This window comes from Aptenodytes patagonicus, chromosome 14, assembly GCF_965638725.1.
Source record: "Aptenodytes patagonicus chromosome 14, bAptPat1.pri.cur, whole genome shotgun sequence".
Classification (NCBI taxonomy): Eukaryota; Metazoa; Chordata; class Aves; order Sphenisciformes; family Spheniscidae; genus Aptenodytes; species Aptenodytes patagonicus.
Window position 1 is genome coordinate 6,773,128 of NC_134962.1, and position 14,776 is coordinate 6,787,903.

The window sequence follows — 14,776 nt, forward strand, 5'->3', positions numbered from 1 at the left end:
CCAGCCTGCTCCTCCCACCAGAGACAACCTCCCGCTGCCTCTCCGCCGAGCAGCACTGCACACACGGCTCCGCCGCGGCGTGCGGGACGCGGGCAGAGCGCGCCGCTCCCGCTGCCGCCGCCGCCGGGGGAAGCGCCTCGGGCCGCCGCCGCCGCCGCCGCCGCTCCGTCCATGGGCCGGGGCCGCTAGGCAGCCCCCGCCGCCGCCGGCGGGCCATGAGCGGGCTGCGGCGCCTCCGCGGGGGCTGCCGGCCGCCGCAGTGAGCGCGGAGCCGCGCCGTCCCTCCGCGCCGCTCCGCGCCGCGCATGCTGGTGGGGCGCGTCCCGCGGCGGGGCAGCCCCGCGCCCCCCGCGCCGCCCCTCCGCAGCCGCCGCCGCGCCGCGATGCCGGCGGCGGGGCGCGGGCAGCCCGCCTCCTGGCTCCTGGTGCTGGGCGCCGCCGCCCCCGCCCTCTGGCTGCGCTGCGTCCTCGCCGACTTCACGGTGGACAACGAGGTGCACTCCAGCTTCATCCACCGGCGGCTGCGCGGCCCCGAGCGCCGCGAGATGCAGCGGGAGATCCTCTCCATCCTCGGCCTGCCGCACCGCCCGCGGCCCCACCTCCACGGCAAGCACAACTCGGCCCCCATGTTCATGCTGGACCTCTACAATGCCATGTCCGTGGAGGAGGGGGCGGCGGGGGCCGCCGCTGAGGAGGGCGAGGGCTTCTCCTACCCCTACAAGCCCATCTTCAGCACCCAGGGGCCGCCCCTGGCCAGCCTGCAGGACAGCAACTTCCTCACCGAGGCTGACATGGTCATGAGCTTCGTCAACTTGGGTGAGTGCCTGCCCTCGGCGAGGCCCTGTGGCTGGGTCCGGGATGACCGGGCAGGGGAACCGTGCTGGGGGGAGGCTGGGGCAGGACCCTGGCCGCCAACGGGAGGACAGGTGGCCCCGGTAGGAAGCTGTTTCCACAGCGGGTCAGATGGGTGGCAGCCCACTTGGGCAAGGAAGGGCAGGTAGCGGCCCTTGGAAAAGCGGCTGCTTTGCGAGGCGGTAATTAAATGGCAGCAACACGAAGAAGGCTCTGACTTTCCATCACAGCATTTGGACAGCCACAGGCTCTTGCCACGCTCCACCCCGCACGCCAACACACTAAGTTCTTTGTCGTCTTCTCCCTTTGATAGTTACTTGTCACACCTCAGAAATTGGATTTGCAGGTAGGAGTTGAATAGGACAATTAGCAGGTCTGTTCCGCATCCCGCACCGCCAAGGAAGACATGAAACCTGGGCAGGACCACGGGTCCCGGCACGGCTCCCAGCACCAGGCTGGCGCTTGTGCGGGATGCAGAGCCACCAGGGCTGCCGAGACGGATAGTTCCCTGCGGCATCCCAGCGCTGCGTTCCCTCAGCCTCAGGGGCTGAGCTGCTCACACATGTTTTCTTAATGGCTTGAGAGGGATTCCACAGTAAATCCTTATTTACTCCTACAGCTTTTTCTGTTGACCCCAGTTTATGCAGCTAACTCGCCTCTTTTCACAAGCACATGTGGATGGGTTTATGCAAATGATATGAAAGTTGGCATGCTTTGTATGCGGCTCACTAGGCCTCTCTAATTGGATGCCACGGCCCAATCTGATTTCTATTTGCTTGCTGTAGATTGCACACCCGTGTGGACTGACTTGGCCGGATTTGAGAAAAACATTGTCGGGATGAGCATTCTATTTTAAATATATAATTATAGACCTGGTTCACTCTATCCATTTTTAGACCTCATCATGTGCAGCTCTGAAACCACCACACGTACAGATTGGGTGCCTGCAAGTTCAAGACAGAATCTGAATAGTATTTCCAAAACAAGATCAACTCAAACTTTGTCCCAAACAAAAGGACAGGCAAAGAGGAAGAGGAGCCCACCGCTGGCATGTAACCTGCTAGGGATTACAGACACCCCCATCGCCAATAAATCCATTAACACCTTTATGGATGTCACTGTTCTGGACACTTCCACTGTCTGGAACTTCAGAGGCAACAAAGATTAAATCACCACCTAAATCACCACCTCTCTAATCCCAGTGCTTTAACTAACTGAAAAAGATCAGTATCTGTAAAGGCTCTGTGACACACGTTAATAATTATTAGACATAGTAGCCATCCCGGCACAATTCTTGCATGATAGGGAGGCACAGGATACTGTGGGAGATCTCTAGTTTGCATGAGCTGCAGCACCTCCTTATTGACTACCATAAGCTTCACAGTGGGAAGCCTTGAATTACATCTGGCCTGGGGGCTGCGCTCTCTGCGAGTGCTGATGCTTTCCATTTGGAATTACAGTGTTTGTCTAATCGCTGCTAGATACTTAAGCTGATCAGCAATGATACATTTAAAATCAAATATTTGAGCAGCCAAAAGTACCAATGGCGGTCAAATATTTGACTTTAGAGATAAGAGTGATCTTGCTAACATTGTTCTCTGTGGTTCTTGGGTCCTACACCATGTACAGCCAGAGCGCAGGGAGAGTCCTGAACAGAAGACAAAGGATGTTGAAATAACGATAGCGAAATTCACACTTCTGTTTCCATTTCGGTAGAGAGGAGGGAACCTTTATGAAACATGTAAGTACCTAATGAAAGGGAGTTTAGCTCTGGGGAAGCAGCTCTGCTCCTTGGGTGTAGTTATTTACTGCATAACTTTCATCAGTGAAACTGCAGCGCTCCCGTCCTATGCTTCCTATGCAAGGAAGAGTCATCTTTGCAGCCTGTGGAAGTTTTACATGAAAGGAATTAATGTTCAGATCCCCGATTCTTTTGAATAAAAAGGAGTGTAATCGATCCATAAACTGTGAAATAAATATTACGTTTTGGATAGGTCTGTTTCTATGTGAGAACCTTTTATAGAGCAGGTTATACCTGTATAAACTGTACGTAATCAATAATCGACGTCCCAATGCGATGTGATGACTACAGTGGATATATTCATTCATTTCAACCTGCTGGGTTTTGTAGTCTGCTTAGAAATCCAAAAGTGTTCTTTATGCAAAATACTTAATTATCGTTTTATTTAATTGCTGTCAGCATGGTCAGTGAGTAGGAAGAGCGCAGGCAAAATCCAATAGTTTAAAGAAGGACAGGTGGAATTATTACCAGCGAGGCACATTTCGGAGGTTTATCTGTACTGTTTTGTTCCCTTGTCAACAGTGCATGCCAGGACGAGTTTAAAAAGGACGTAGATCTATAATAGCTTTCTTCATCACTGTGCACACCTTTCATCCCATTATAGTCATCGGTCTTTCATCTTTATAGGACAAAGACAGGCTTGTTTATGGACATTTTAATGAATTAGACCAGCCACTCACTCCCGTATATAGTCAAATACACCACCTGCTTTGATACGTACAGTTTTCTATGACATTCAGGGAAAATTAGAAGATCTATTGTAGAACTGATATTTTTTTGGAGACTTTCGACAATGATCCCTTTTAAAGCAGAGCTGAATTGCTAAATGCAGACTGTAGTAAACTGTGTCCTAGTTTTGTAAGAGATACTCTGTGAGCATTGCATTTCACAGGTAGGCTTTTATTACTATACTAGAACCATCACAATGAGGAAGTGTCACAGCGTAATAAAGTCTCATCTTAGAATGGAGGAAGTAAAAGTGAGTACAGAAATAATACTTTTAAATTTCAATAAATAAAACATGCTATTCCGGGCTTCCAATTACTAATCTACAAATACACTTTTTTGCTTTATTCTTCATCTATCTAGTCATACAACTTTAGAGGAAAAAATATTTAAAAAAAAAAAAGAAAAAGATTTACATTGCAAGATTTACTGGGCTACGTAGTAAAAAAACCAACAATAAAACCCCCCCACATTGATTTCTATGGAGATACTGTGTATATTTATTCCAGAGAATTTATACTGGGTATTGGTAGGGAGGAACCAGAATACAGGTGCTCCATTTCAGGGTTATGTTGCAGAGAGCTTTGTACTAAGCATGTAATGTTACTGTAAAATCTTGACAATTAATTAGATTTAGATTTATAACCACTTAATTCACAGGCTACATTTTGTCTTAGCTTACACCTGTGCTAAGATGGATGGGGAATGGATTTGTGTCAAGAATGAAGTTACATGTAAATTAAAAGAGAATTTAGCCACAGTGGTCTAAGTTAGCCAGTTAATTACTGGCTAATTTTATAAAATTTACTACTATGGTTTCAGTATTTGGAATTTCGTTTCAGATCCTGTCCAATTACAGTTTACAAACTGATCCATTTTAGGAACTGAAAAAACGCAAAGCATTTTTTGCACAAGTTTAACTTCAAGTTTATAAACAGCAGCTAAGGAGTAAACATCCTCTAGATTACTTAGACCCTCTCTTCTAAAAATAATTGAGTTGTCCTTATGTGGGTAACCTTGCCTTGGTAAACAGACTTGCTTAGAATATTTTTTAAAAGAGTCAGCACAAGTGATACGCAATTTGTTAATTTGTCTCATGGTTGATTATAAAATGAACAACATTGTTTAATCCTGGCAAAAAATAAGGGGGGGGGGGGAATTAGTCATTCTTGGAAGGAGCACATGAAAGTGGCTTTTGTTAATGTAAATCAAGAAGCTGAAGAGCCCCCAAGTTTCTTTTTATTTCATACCATCTGGCTATCCTTTTTGTTGACAAGTGTTTGGCATAGAGAACCATCTCTTTGCCCTTTAATAACAGGCTTTAACACTGTAGGGTATTAGAAAAAGATTCTATAACAGTTAAAAAATTTCCTTCGGGGAATACTTTATAAAGTGAGCACGGGCTGCAGGCATTTGCAGCTGTAACCTGGCTTGTGTTAAAATTTGGAAGGGGCTGCCTTGCATTCCAGCTCACTACAGGCCTTCATTGGTGTACAGCCAAAGGTTAATATAGATGTCACACAGTTTTTCTTTGGAGAGCCTCAGATATAAGAGTACGCGTACAGCTGTGTTTTTAGTAACCCTTTCATAATCACTTCTTTTAAAACTCATTTTCCTGCTTATATAAATCAAAGATTTTCAAGGATATTTGACCTGGATTTGAACTTATTTGATCTTCACATATTTCCCACTTGAAACAAAGCAGATTAAATGTTAGCCCTGGATGCCTGGTCATGATCACATGGTTTGTCCATACATTAGGCCAAGCCCTCGGCTTTTTTTTTTTCTCCTCCACCTAGCGCTGTTATAAGCTCTCGAGCCTGAACAGGTACATCCTGTAATTGTTTTGGACAGTATGGATGTATGCAACGCTTGGTGGCATAAGAGTAGCTAAGGTGGAAAGCTTGCAGCAAACTAAAGGTATGAAGTACACTGACCGTGCAGCAAGTAACCGGCAGGTATTCGTTGAATGTACAGACCTAGTCTAGAGAGAAATTAATTCATTTTCTAATTTTCAGGTGCAAAATGGCAGAACAGAACAGGAACTATTTACCTCTGCCATACGGGTGCGGTGGTAGCAGAGAATGGAGCAGCCGAGGACAGATGTCCTCGCGCAAGGAAAAAGGACATGGAAATTGTCCCCATCTGCCCGCATGCTTCTGCAGCGGATTTATCCCAGAAGCAGGGTCTTTCCTCCGTTCCCACACAGGCTGTCCTGGGGAGGTGAAGCCCCCTCCGGGAACTGCAGTTTAAAAGCCAAAACACAACGGCTTGTAAAGTGCTTTGAAGGAGACAAGCCTTGATGGCCAGATCTTGTGATGCTTGTAACAGGAGTTAGGCACAAGTGAAGCGTACAGGACCTGCTCGCACCCGAGCGCTGCTTGCCGTCGGTTTTGCTTGTGTGCGTGTGTGTGCATCCCCCCATTGCTCCTTTTGCAGAGGAGGTTTAATGGCCTCTGGGCAGGCAGCATGAAACCAGGCGTTAGTTTTCATCTGTAAATAAGCTTGAAACACATTTGCGGGTGGGGGGGGGGGGAGGGATGTATGAGAGAAGGTTACACAAGTGGTTGGAAACATTAATTAAAAAAAAGATTATAACTATTAAAGCCTAGTCAGAGCTGTTGACAGGCTCCTTTTAAATAGGACACTGCGATGTTTTAGTTTAATACATTCTGGCAGTGTCACCGGGGTTAAGGCTAATACTGGGATGTGTGGATCCTGTCATGTTATTGTCAGGAGGAATGCAGGGATTAGGTTTAAAAGTGGCGGTGGGCGAGTGGTGCAGCTGTGTACACTTATTATAAAAGATTTAAGTCCCACTGGTAAAATCAATATATTAAATTGCAAGAGCCTCTGTTTTTAATTAGTTTAAATCAAATATACTGTTAGGGCCATTATGGCTTCTATCCTTGAACCAAGTGAGGAAATGCTAATATTTATATGGAAACTGTTAATTTGTGGTTAAAATGATAACACATTTAGTTTTATGCCTCTAAATTGTTCTAACTGGATGAATACCAGTGAGAAGTTGCAATGATGGATGACGTCATCTGAGCAAGAACACAAGTAAGCAAATTTTGATAGCATGCCAGATTAAGAGACTACCTGTTGATACACAGCATTAAGAGACCATGATATTTTAAGCCCTTTCTAGTGGTACAGTCCTCCTCTCTGGGGCTTGCATCAAAATACTTACATTAATTAACTACATATATATATAAAAATAAAATATGCTATTATATGTATATATTTCTTCTTTAAAGGGAGGGAACTTCTAAAGAAATGAGTGAGCTGTTTAAATTAGTTTCAGGATGAAGATTTTCATTCTACAACTGTTTGAAGTAAATGGGACTACTCACGAGGACTAATCACATGGATAAAGTTCTGCACACGCATATGTTTGGAAAATGGAAACCCAAGAGAAAATTCTTGGCTAGGTCTTCATTGGTGTAAATTGTCAAATTTCTACTGAAGCTGGCCCTGTGGTCTCATTTATACAACTGTACGTCCAAAGTAATTCCCATAAACTCCCTCTTGATTTACACTAGCACAATTGAGAACAGAATTGGGCCAAAGAAATGCCCCTGTGTTGAAATAATGAGCATGCAGTAGTTTCTGCTAGGGCTTCAAACAGTTTTCTCTCCTAATCTTGAAATTGTTTTTGAGGGAGGCTTCCTCTGCTGCAAATAATCAAAACATGAACTAGCTCCTATTAGTCACTGCTTATCATTATTAGCCCAGTCCATGTTGTTGAACTACAGCTGAATTCCCATCTTTGCAACAAACAGAATTTTACAAATAATGTTTGACAAAAATGTGAAACTGATATTTCTTAATACAAGACATATTTCGTATGGAGAAACTTCAGTGATGAAAGATTCCTGGTATCAAAATATCTGAATCACAGTACAAATAAACAGTGTGTTGTAAAGGCTGCAGGGCCAAATTCCATGCTGGAGTAATTCCACTGCAGTCAGTGGAGTTGTGCCAGGAGATAAACTGCCATCTAGATTTTTTTGGTGTACACGTGAAAACCAGAAGTGTTTAAGATTTTGTCAGTAAACATCTTTGCTAAGAAAAAAGTTGCAGGTAGCAAAGTTTGAACCGAGTCTAATTGAAATATCTCTTTTGGAAGTCCTTATTTTGTTGATGAAGACTACAAAGTTTGCCGAGCCCCCCTTTATTTGGGTATAGGTTGTACAATTCCATTCTTCATAGATAAATTTACCTGATTTACAGCAGGTAACATAAGAGGATCTTGGGTGCGAGCTCATATGTGCAAGCCCCACAATACCGTGCCTTGTACGTTCTTTTAAACATTTGTGTCGACTACATCTTGAAGTCAGTGAAAATCCTTCAGTGATCCAGATTGAGTGGATTGAATTAATGGCAACTTTGAGACTACAAGTTTTAGTGTAATTGCTTTATTGTTTTGGAACCGAGATGCTTACAATCCAGTTCCTGTGCAAACATGTTTAACGTGTGTTAATGTGTTTCAAAACCAGACTCTCTCCGCAAATTCTGCTTTTCATTAATTGACATCAGTAGCATGGTACAGTATTTCAAAGCACTGGCCAAATATAAACTGTGTTTCTAATTTCCTTACTTTCCTGTCTTTGGAATGCCAATGTTAATTTGTTCCCATAGAAGAGTGAGAGCTGCCAACCACAGTTTTATATAAATGGCTTTACAGTGCAGGGCTGCCAACATTAAATGATACTTAGGAATTTTCATGACATTTTGTATTTAATGCTTGTGTGTGTATGTGTGAGAGAAATAGAGAGATATATGGGATGTTGAACAGCACAACCACTGATGATCAAGGCAAATGTTTGAAGAAATTTACCCTTTGAGTAGCTGTTACTTAACATTTCTTCTCATTTAAGATTTTTTAATAACCTATCAGATATTACATAGCATATTCCTTGTGCCCAGGAAAAAAACCTGTTTTGCAGTAATTTTGTTGCTAACTATCCAAACAGTTCCCCCCACCTAATAATTTTAGTTATTTATTAATAGATGAGCAGAAGGACTTTTGTTTATGTTGTTATTCTGATCATTATGGACTAGATTGTAAGAATGTGGTATTACTCAGCATGAGAAAATGTAAAAGTAAAAAAAGCTGCCACGACTAAGGAATAGGGGAATTAACTGATTTTGATTAAACTGCCAATAGATAATTTTTCTTTAAAAGAATAGGAGTAGCTAGATAAAATCATTTGCTTTCTTAAAGAAAGTCAAGCATAACCATAGTTTCTTTAGTGGTAAGTACTGTCTTTGTACATGAAACAAATGTGAAGTTCTCTTTAAACAGATTTATTTTAAACTGATGATGGTGAAAACAAGGTCTGTTTATGTATTTCTCCTTTTATTCCTGGAGGATATTCAAAATACAAATTGTTCATGTTTCAGTAGATTCATCTTAATGAGTGCTATGGTTTATCTCTCAATTTTCCCCTTTTATTGGAACAGGTGCAATGTCTGCCATCTGTGCCAGCCCTGCGCTATACCAACAAACAAAGTGTTGTTTTGGTTCACTGGATTTAAAAGTCTCCTGAGAGTAAAGAAATGAAAGAGAAAGAATTTAGAAAGTGCCTAGTGAAGAAAAGGCACTTCAAGTAATGTGCTTTGTCATTCAAGTCTTCCCGTAAATTACCTTAAACTATTTCTAAACTGTTTGAAAAATTTTATCCGTAGAGTATTAAGTTTCTGTTGCATCTCGGAGGTCCCACGCTATTCTTCATCATCTTTATCTTACTGCGGTAGCTTCCAAGTTAGACTCTTTTGTTGTCAGGTTGAATTAAATTTTACAGCAGTAAAAATTCTTTTTTTCTTGCCTTAAAGTAGAATTGTAAATTTTAAGTTTTTCACTGTTTCTGATTCCGCCTCATTTAAAAGATGCTGCAAAAATAGCCATCCAAGTTTAAACAAGATTATGTTGTAATTAGACAGACAAACTCATAATTATTTAAGGGCTAAACCAACAACAACAACCCTTTCAGGTTCATTTTGACAGTGTTTATCCAGTGTATCTGGAAAGGCTTACAATTAAAGTGCCTGAAGGGTGGGGATGAGATTTTTCAGCATGCAGTCAGTGCTATCGGGTCCACCTGGCCTGGGAAACTATGCAGGCTTTGTAGTAGAGAAAATCCTTTAACTTAGATCTTCATGGCAAGCTCTTAAAAACTACCTTCCTTTTAAAAAAAAACAGGAGAGGGGGAGAGGGAAGGCACCGCTTCCCTCTAAATAATAATTAAAACGAGCAAGTGCCTTCTTAGGCTCTTTATGACGAGGGAACACTATCGCGCTGATCAGGCCGATAATCTCGCAGCGCATCATTTTTTGAAGTTTTGCCTGTTGTGCACAACTGCCTTTCAAATGAGCAAAAAGTTTCCTCTCATTAGGCTGCAACCTCCCAACGCGCGATGCTGGTCTGAATTACACCTCCACGCAAAGCCACTGATGTCACCAGGCAATATCCTCAGCTGGAGCGACCTGGCACAAGGCCACCCCAGCAGTGAAGTCACCACAATTGACACCATCTGAGGAGCTGGCAGAGTGTCTGTACCAAGTTTTGGGGGCTGTAAATCAGGTCGAGCTTTGACTCTGTTACTAGAGCCACTGGGCCAAATCCTGCCTTCAGCCACCTCGTTTCGTCGGCACCGGTGGGGCTGCCTCGGTCCTCTGATCTTACCAATTGTTCTTCCCGCAGCACAGTGGCAGTAAAACTTTTTAAAAGAGACCAGAAGAACCCTGGGAGAACTACTAAAAAATGCTCATAAAATAATACAGCATCAGCAGTTGGGAGTTATAATTCCGATGGAGAGACAAGTTTCTTACCGAGTAAGGATTAGGAACAGGGCTGGCAGTATTTCACTGCTTGTGTACCTGAAACGCCCATTGACTTTAACGAGTCCTTTGGCACCCCGAGGGAAAGCAAGTTCAGGTTTATCATTTTAAATGGAAGATTAAAAATTACTGTAATTTAGAAATTCTGAATTCTGGTGCTTACAATTTAGTAATGTTCAAATACTTTTGTATCAGTATTTTAACAACAATTTCTTTACATCAGCCAAGTATCTATAATGCCACGAATGATAATCACTCACCCCCAACAGGAATCAATTCCTAATCGTACCTGTTCTACCCACATGCTCGATGCTAGCAAGCTGCTCCTCCCCTGGTTCTCAAGGTTAAAACTTATTTAAAAGATTAAAATAAACATTTTAATCTTGCTACTTTTATTTGTTTATTACTGTGCAGTAATTATAATCCCACAGGGACTTTTTAGATGTTAACAAAGAGTACTGCACATCACTTTTCCTGAAGCTTGTGTGGCACTATAAACATCATGCTGGGTTTAAGTTCCCCTTTCTGACCGTATCCTTAAAAAATCCAGCATTTGTTAAGAGAAAGGAGGGGATTTTTTTTTTTTTCTTTTTAACAAAAAGAAATAGAAAAAAAAAAGAAGTAACTTTAGCCTCACAATCTGCTAGCTACATAAAGCAGTAAATGGTCAGCTGAGACAGGGAAAAACCAGAACTGCTGGAGATTGGTTGTTTCCTTTTGGAGGAAACAATAAATGTGCCCACTTGTATTTTAACAACATTACTACTGGGCCCCCTAATTACACAAATATACTTGTAATCAACTGCAGAAGAGAAGAGCTGAAAAAGAATCATTCAGCACAGATCTTTCTCTTCAACTCAAAAAGCAGCTTTTCAGTAACCACTCTTTTAAATCTTGGCCCAAATCAGAAGATGAAGATATTTCAGCACTACGTGATGAATCATTTGTCTCCTGAGACAGGTGAAAAGGAGCAGCTAATGGGACATGTGGTGTAAAACTTCTCTCATTGGTGTGAACACAACTTTGACCTCTGAATACAACCGTTCCTGCAACTCAGTGGCATGCATTATAATCAAATTAGAGGAGTATTAGACTCCATATCCACAGAAATCTCTGACCGTTATGCCACATTAAAACCTGACACAGGGAATACAGAAATACATGAAAGGATACAGAATGATGCAGGAACACGTTCAAGCAAACCCCAAATATTTTTTCGGAAAACAGTAACTGTCATTTTGCTCATTAGTCCACAACTGTGAGATGAGAGCCGTTTCACTGAAAATATTACAGAGTAGGGGAAAATCTAAGTCAGTGTGTCTAATACTCTGAAAGTCTTTCCTCCCCATATTGGCAGTTGTAGTCCAGCAGCTGAGGGTAGTGACTGGTAGGCAAGAGACCGAGCTGGAGAAGAATGATCCGTGTTCCTGCTCCTTGAGAGACAGTTTCATAAACGCCATACCCTCATTTCTGTGCTATTTTTAATAGTTGCGCACAACAGGACATGAACTGCGTTCCCTTCATTCATACCAAACCAATGTGAGGACGTGAGGGTGTATTACAACAGCTGATCTTTTACCCCAGAACTGCAATTGCAAAATTGTGTTTGAAGACACAAAAAAACCAAAACAAAACAGAAAATGTTGTTGTTAGGGGCTGACTCAGGAGGCCTGGATGGCCCAACCCTAGTGAGAGGCTCAGTGTCAGGAATCCAGCCCTGCGATCCGCAGTGTGGTATGCAGGGCTAGGTGCTGCTGATGTCATGACGGGCTTATCTTGTACCAAAAAAAAAATCCCTCTTGTATAATAGGGATCGTGGGTGGGAATTAAACTGAAAATAAATCTTCCCCTAACCTTCAGATGCTGTTATGCCTGGGGTGTTGGCCACCAACATTTAAAGTGTAAAGGGGATGCATGCACCCACTCTATAAATGCATATATATATATACATGTCTTCCTGAGGACATTTCTGAAAGAATAGTTTAAACTTGCCATCACTCTAAGACACTAGCATTTTACATCTACCAACAGAAATATATGTGGATGTCATCAATTTAGGGATCTTTACTATTCATAGTTCTCAGACCCATATACCAAATTATTAAAAGAATAAACAGTCCCCTGCCTGTTTCTCCGTAAAAATAAATGTGTTGCACTGCAAACATTCCTAGAAAGCAAAAAGATCGTATGCATAAGCTACAAGGCAAAAAGACAGCGAGTGGATGTGCGGTGGTTGGCAGCAAGGACCGCTGCTGGGCAATGACCTCCTCTCCAGTTCCCGTGTCCCAAACCCGGGAGGCTGTGCTCAGTGCCCCACCTGATCTCAGCTGTCTTGGCAGCACAGAGGAAACATGATGATCTCAAAGAAAAATGTGAAATAGGTCACACAGTCCCACTTTCATGAGAAAGGGCACTCTGGAGTATCTTTTTAGGCAGTAATTGAGGTCTCTAATAATTATTTTCCAAAATGTTTCCTCCCATCCCTCCAAACACTGTATTTCTATCTAATAATCCTGGTTTATAAACTGTGTTAATATCACTGGACCTCCCACATACAGAACACCTGAAAAACACGCAATAGATGTAACAGTAGGATGCAAGACGAGCTCTGCTCTTGCAGGGATTTCCCCTCCAGGGCAGACGGACCTTTCTGCTGAATAGTTTGTTGCCCCCTAATCTCCCAGCGCTTGCCTGACCGAGAAAGGCGCAGATGTTTGTTATTGCATAGACAAGCTCAAAAGGTCCAGCCGATTGCGGTCTTATGGCACAGCTCGGAGTGTATACATTCCAAGTTGAAATTTTGCTGATTACAATCAAAGGCTGAGATTCTTATCTGATGGCTGCATGTCTGACATCGACTGGTTATTTTGTAATATCCCACAAACTACTTTCTCAACAAAACCAGAATCTGGGATTTCAGCTAAGAAATCCAACAAGTCATATGGTTTCAGACCTGGCAAACTGGTTATTGAATTATTTCCTTTTATCACAGTAAACCACAAAAAAGGCTCAATTCCCTGCGCCTGTGACTCCCGCCGTGTTCCTCCCAGAGAGCCTGTGCAGGTGTAGACCCAAACTCTGGAATATTTGGGGGGATGCTGGTGTTGTTGTGGCAATACAATATTAAAGGAGGATTAATTAGATTTATGTTATTTATTTCGGCAGCTGCTCAGTAGATGAAAGGAAGTCTAATGCAAATGAAATGAATAAGCCTTAAGAGGCCAATGTGCAGTCACTTCTCCACTCGTGTCCCTTAGCACGGCCGGTGCAGAAACGGGCACATTCCTTTGACAAAAATGAGGCATTTAAGATTCCATCAGCTGAACTTTCTCTTTCAAGTGTTGCCAGTAGATGCACGATATATACATGTGCTTTTAAAAGACTTTTATTTTGAACTCAAGATGTGAATCTATGGTATTAAGGAAAGCAGAACAATCCTTTATTTAGCTGCACCTGCACCTTAATGCCTAATGAGTTTAGTCTGATGGAATCCAGACCTCAGGAAGGATTATAAATTCTCATTTGATTTCATTTACTTCTAAAATACCTTAAACCAGCTGTACCAGTCTAGAATCCAGTCCTTCCTTCTGTATCAGTTTTGCAAATGTTGTTGAATCTTTTGCTGTATTAAGTAACTTTATCCTATATAATAATACACCAATAGTAATAAGGAACAGAAGGCCACTTGAAAAAATCATGAAGTGGAAGATAATTAGCAGCATATAAGCTTGAAAAGCATCAGTTTACGAGCACAACTTTCATAAAGTTCTTGATGCTCTGGAAGCAAGATTTGGAAAAAAATGAAACTCAGTTGGTAGGCAATATCCTCTCCTACTGCCCCAGTGTAGGGCAGAGGAGTCTGGCCTTGCAAACGGTGGATGAACGCACTCTCCAGGGCATTGGTGTTACGTTTAGCCATTTCTGTCTGTTTTGTATAAACACATCAGAGACGCTTGCGCAGTGGCCTTCCCAAGATTACTGGCTCAGGCTGTTTATTATGACCAGTATCTAATTTATCAAATATATTTGAAGCCTTCTTACTTTGCCCCAGTGTATTTACTGGAATGCAAGAGCATAATTTGATGCTGTCGCATCTCTGCATGATCAAATCATTGCATTGAAGAGTTACTATATCATGATTTGTTTTTGCTTTGCATGTCTTCTGCACATGCTTTCTTGCAGATCAAGGTGCCTGTGCTGCAGGCTCCCAGCTTCCTTCCCTTGTGCAGATAGTGGGGTATGAGCAGACACCCTCAGAAGAGCAGGGAAGCTTGCAGTGCTGCTGCCCTCACCATCTGAGGATGAGCACCCTTCCTGACTACCAGTCACTAGTGGGTTGTCTTCCTTTATGTGAGGTTAGGTTAGAGCTGGCTAAAAACCTTTCAGGGAAACTTTCTTGCCTTCCCCCTGATCTGAAATTTGGTCCAAGCTGAAGAACTGTTTCACACTTGGAAGCTTTCAAGAATGACCTGGATCTTTTTATTCCAAATTTTGCATTTCATCCCAAATAGCCCATTTTAGGTTTCCCTGTAGTAGTCTCTCGTGCTG

General features: G+C 42.6%; 1 protein-coding gene across 1 annotated transcript in view; it reads left to right on the forward strand.

Annotated features, from left to right (window-relative positions):
- The first annotated feature begins 305 nt into the window (after nt 1-305).
- Nucleotides 306-14,776, forward strand: part of BMP7 (bone morphogenetic protein 7) — a 48,144-nt gene continuing 33,673 nt past the window's right edge. Inside the window, exon 1 of the mRNA XM_076351896.1 lies at nt 306-816. Coding sequence (XP_076208011.1) covers nt 306-816 — 511 coding nt within the window. The remainder of the gene's footprint in view (nt 817-14,776) is intronic.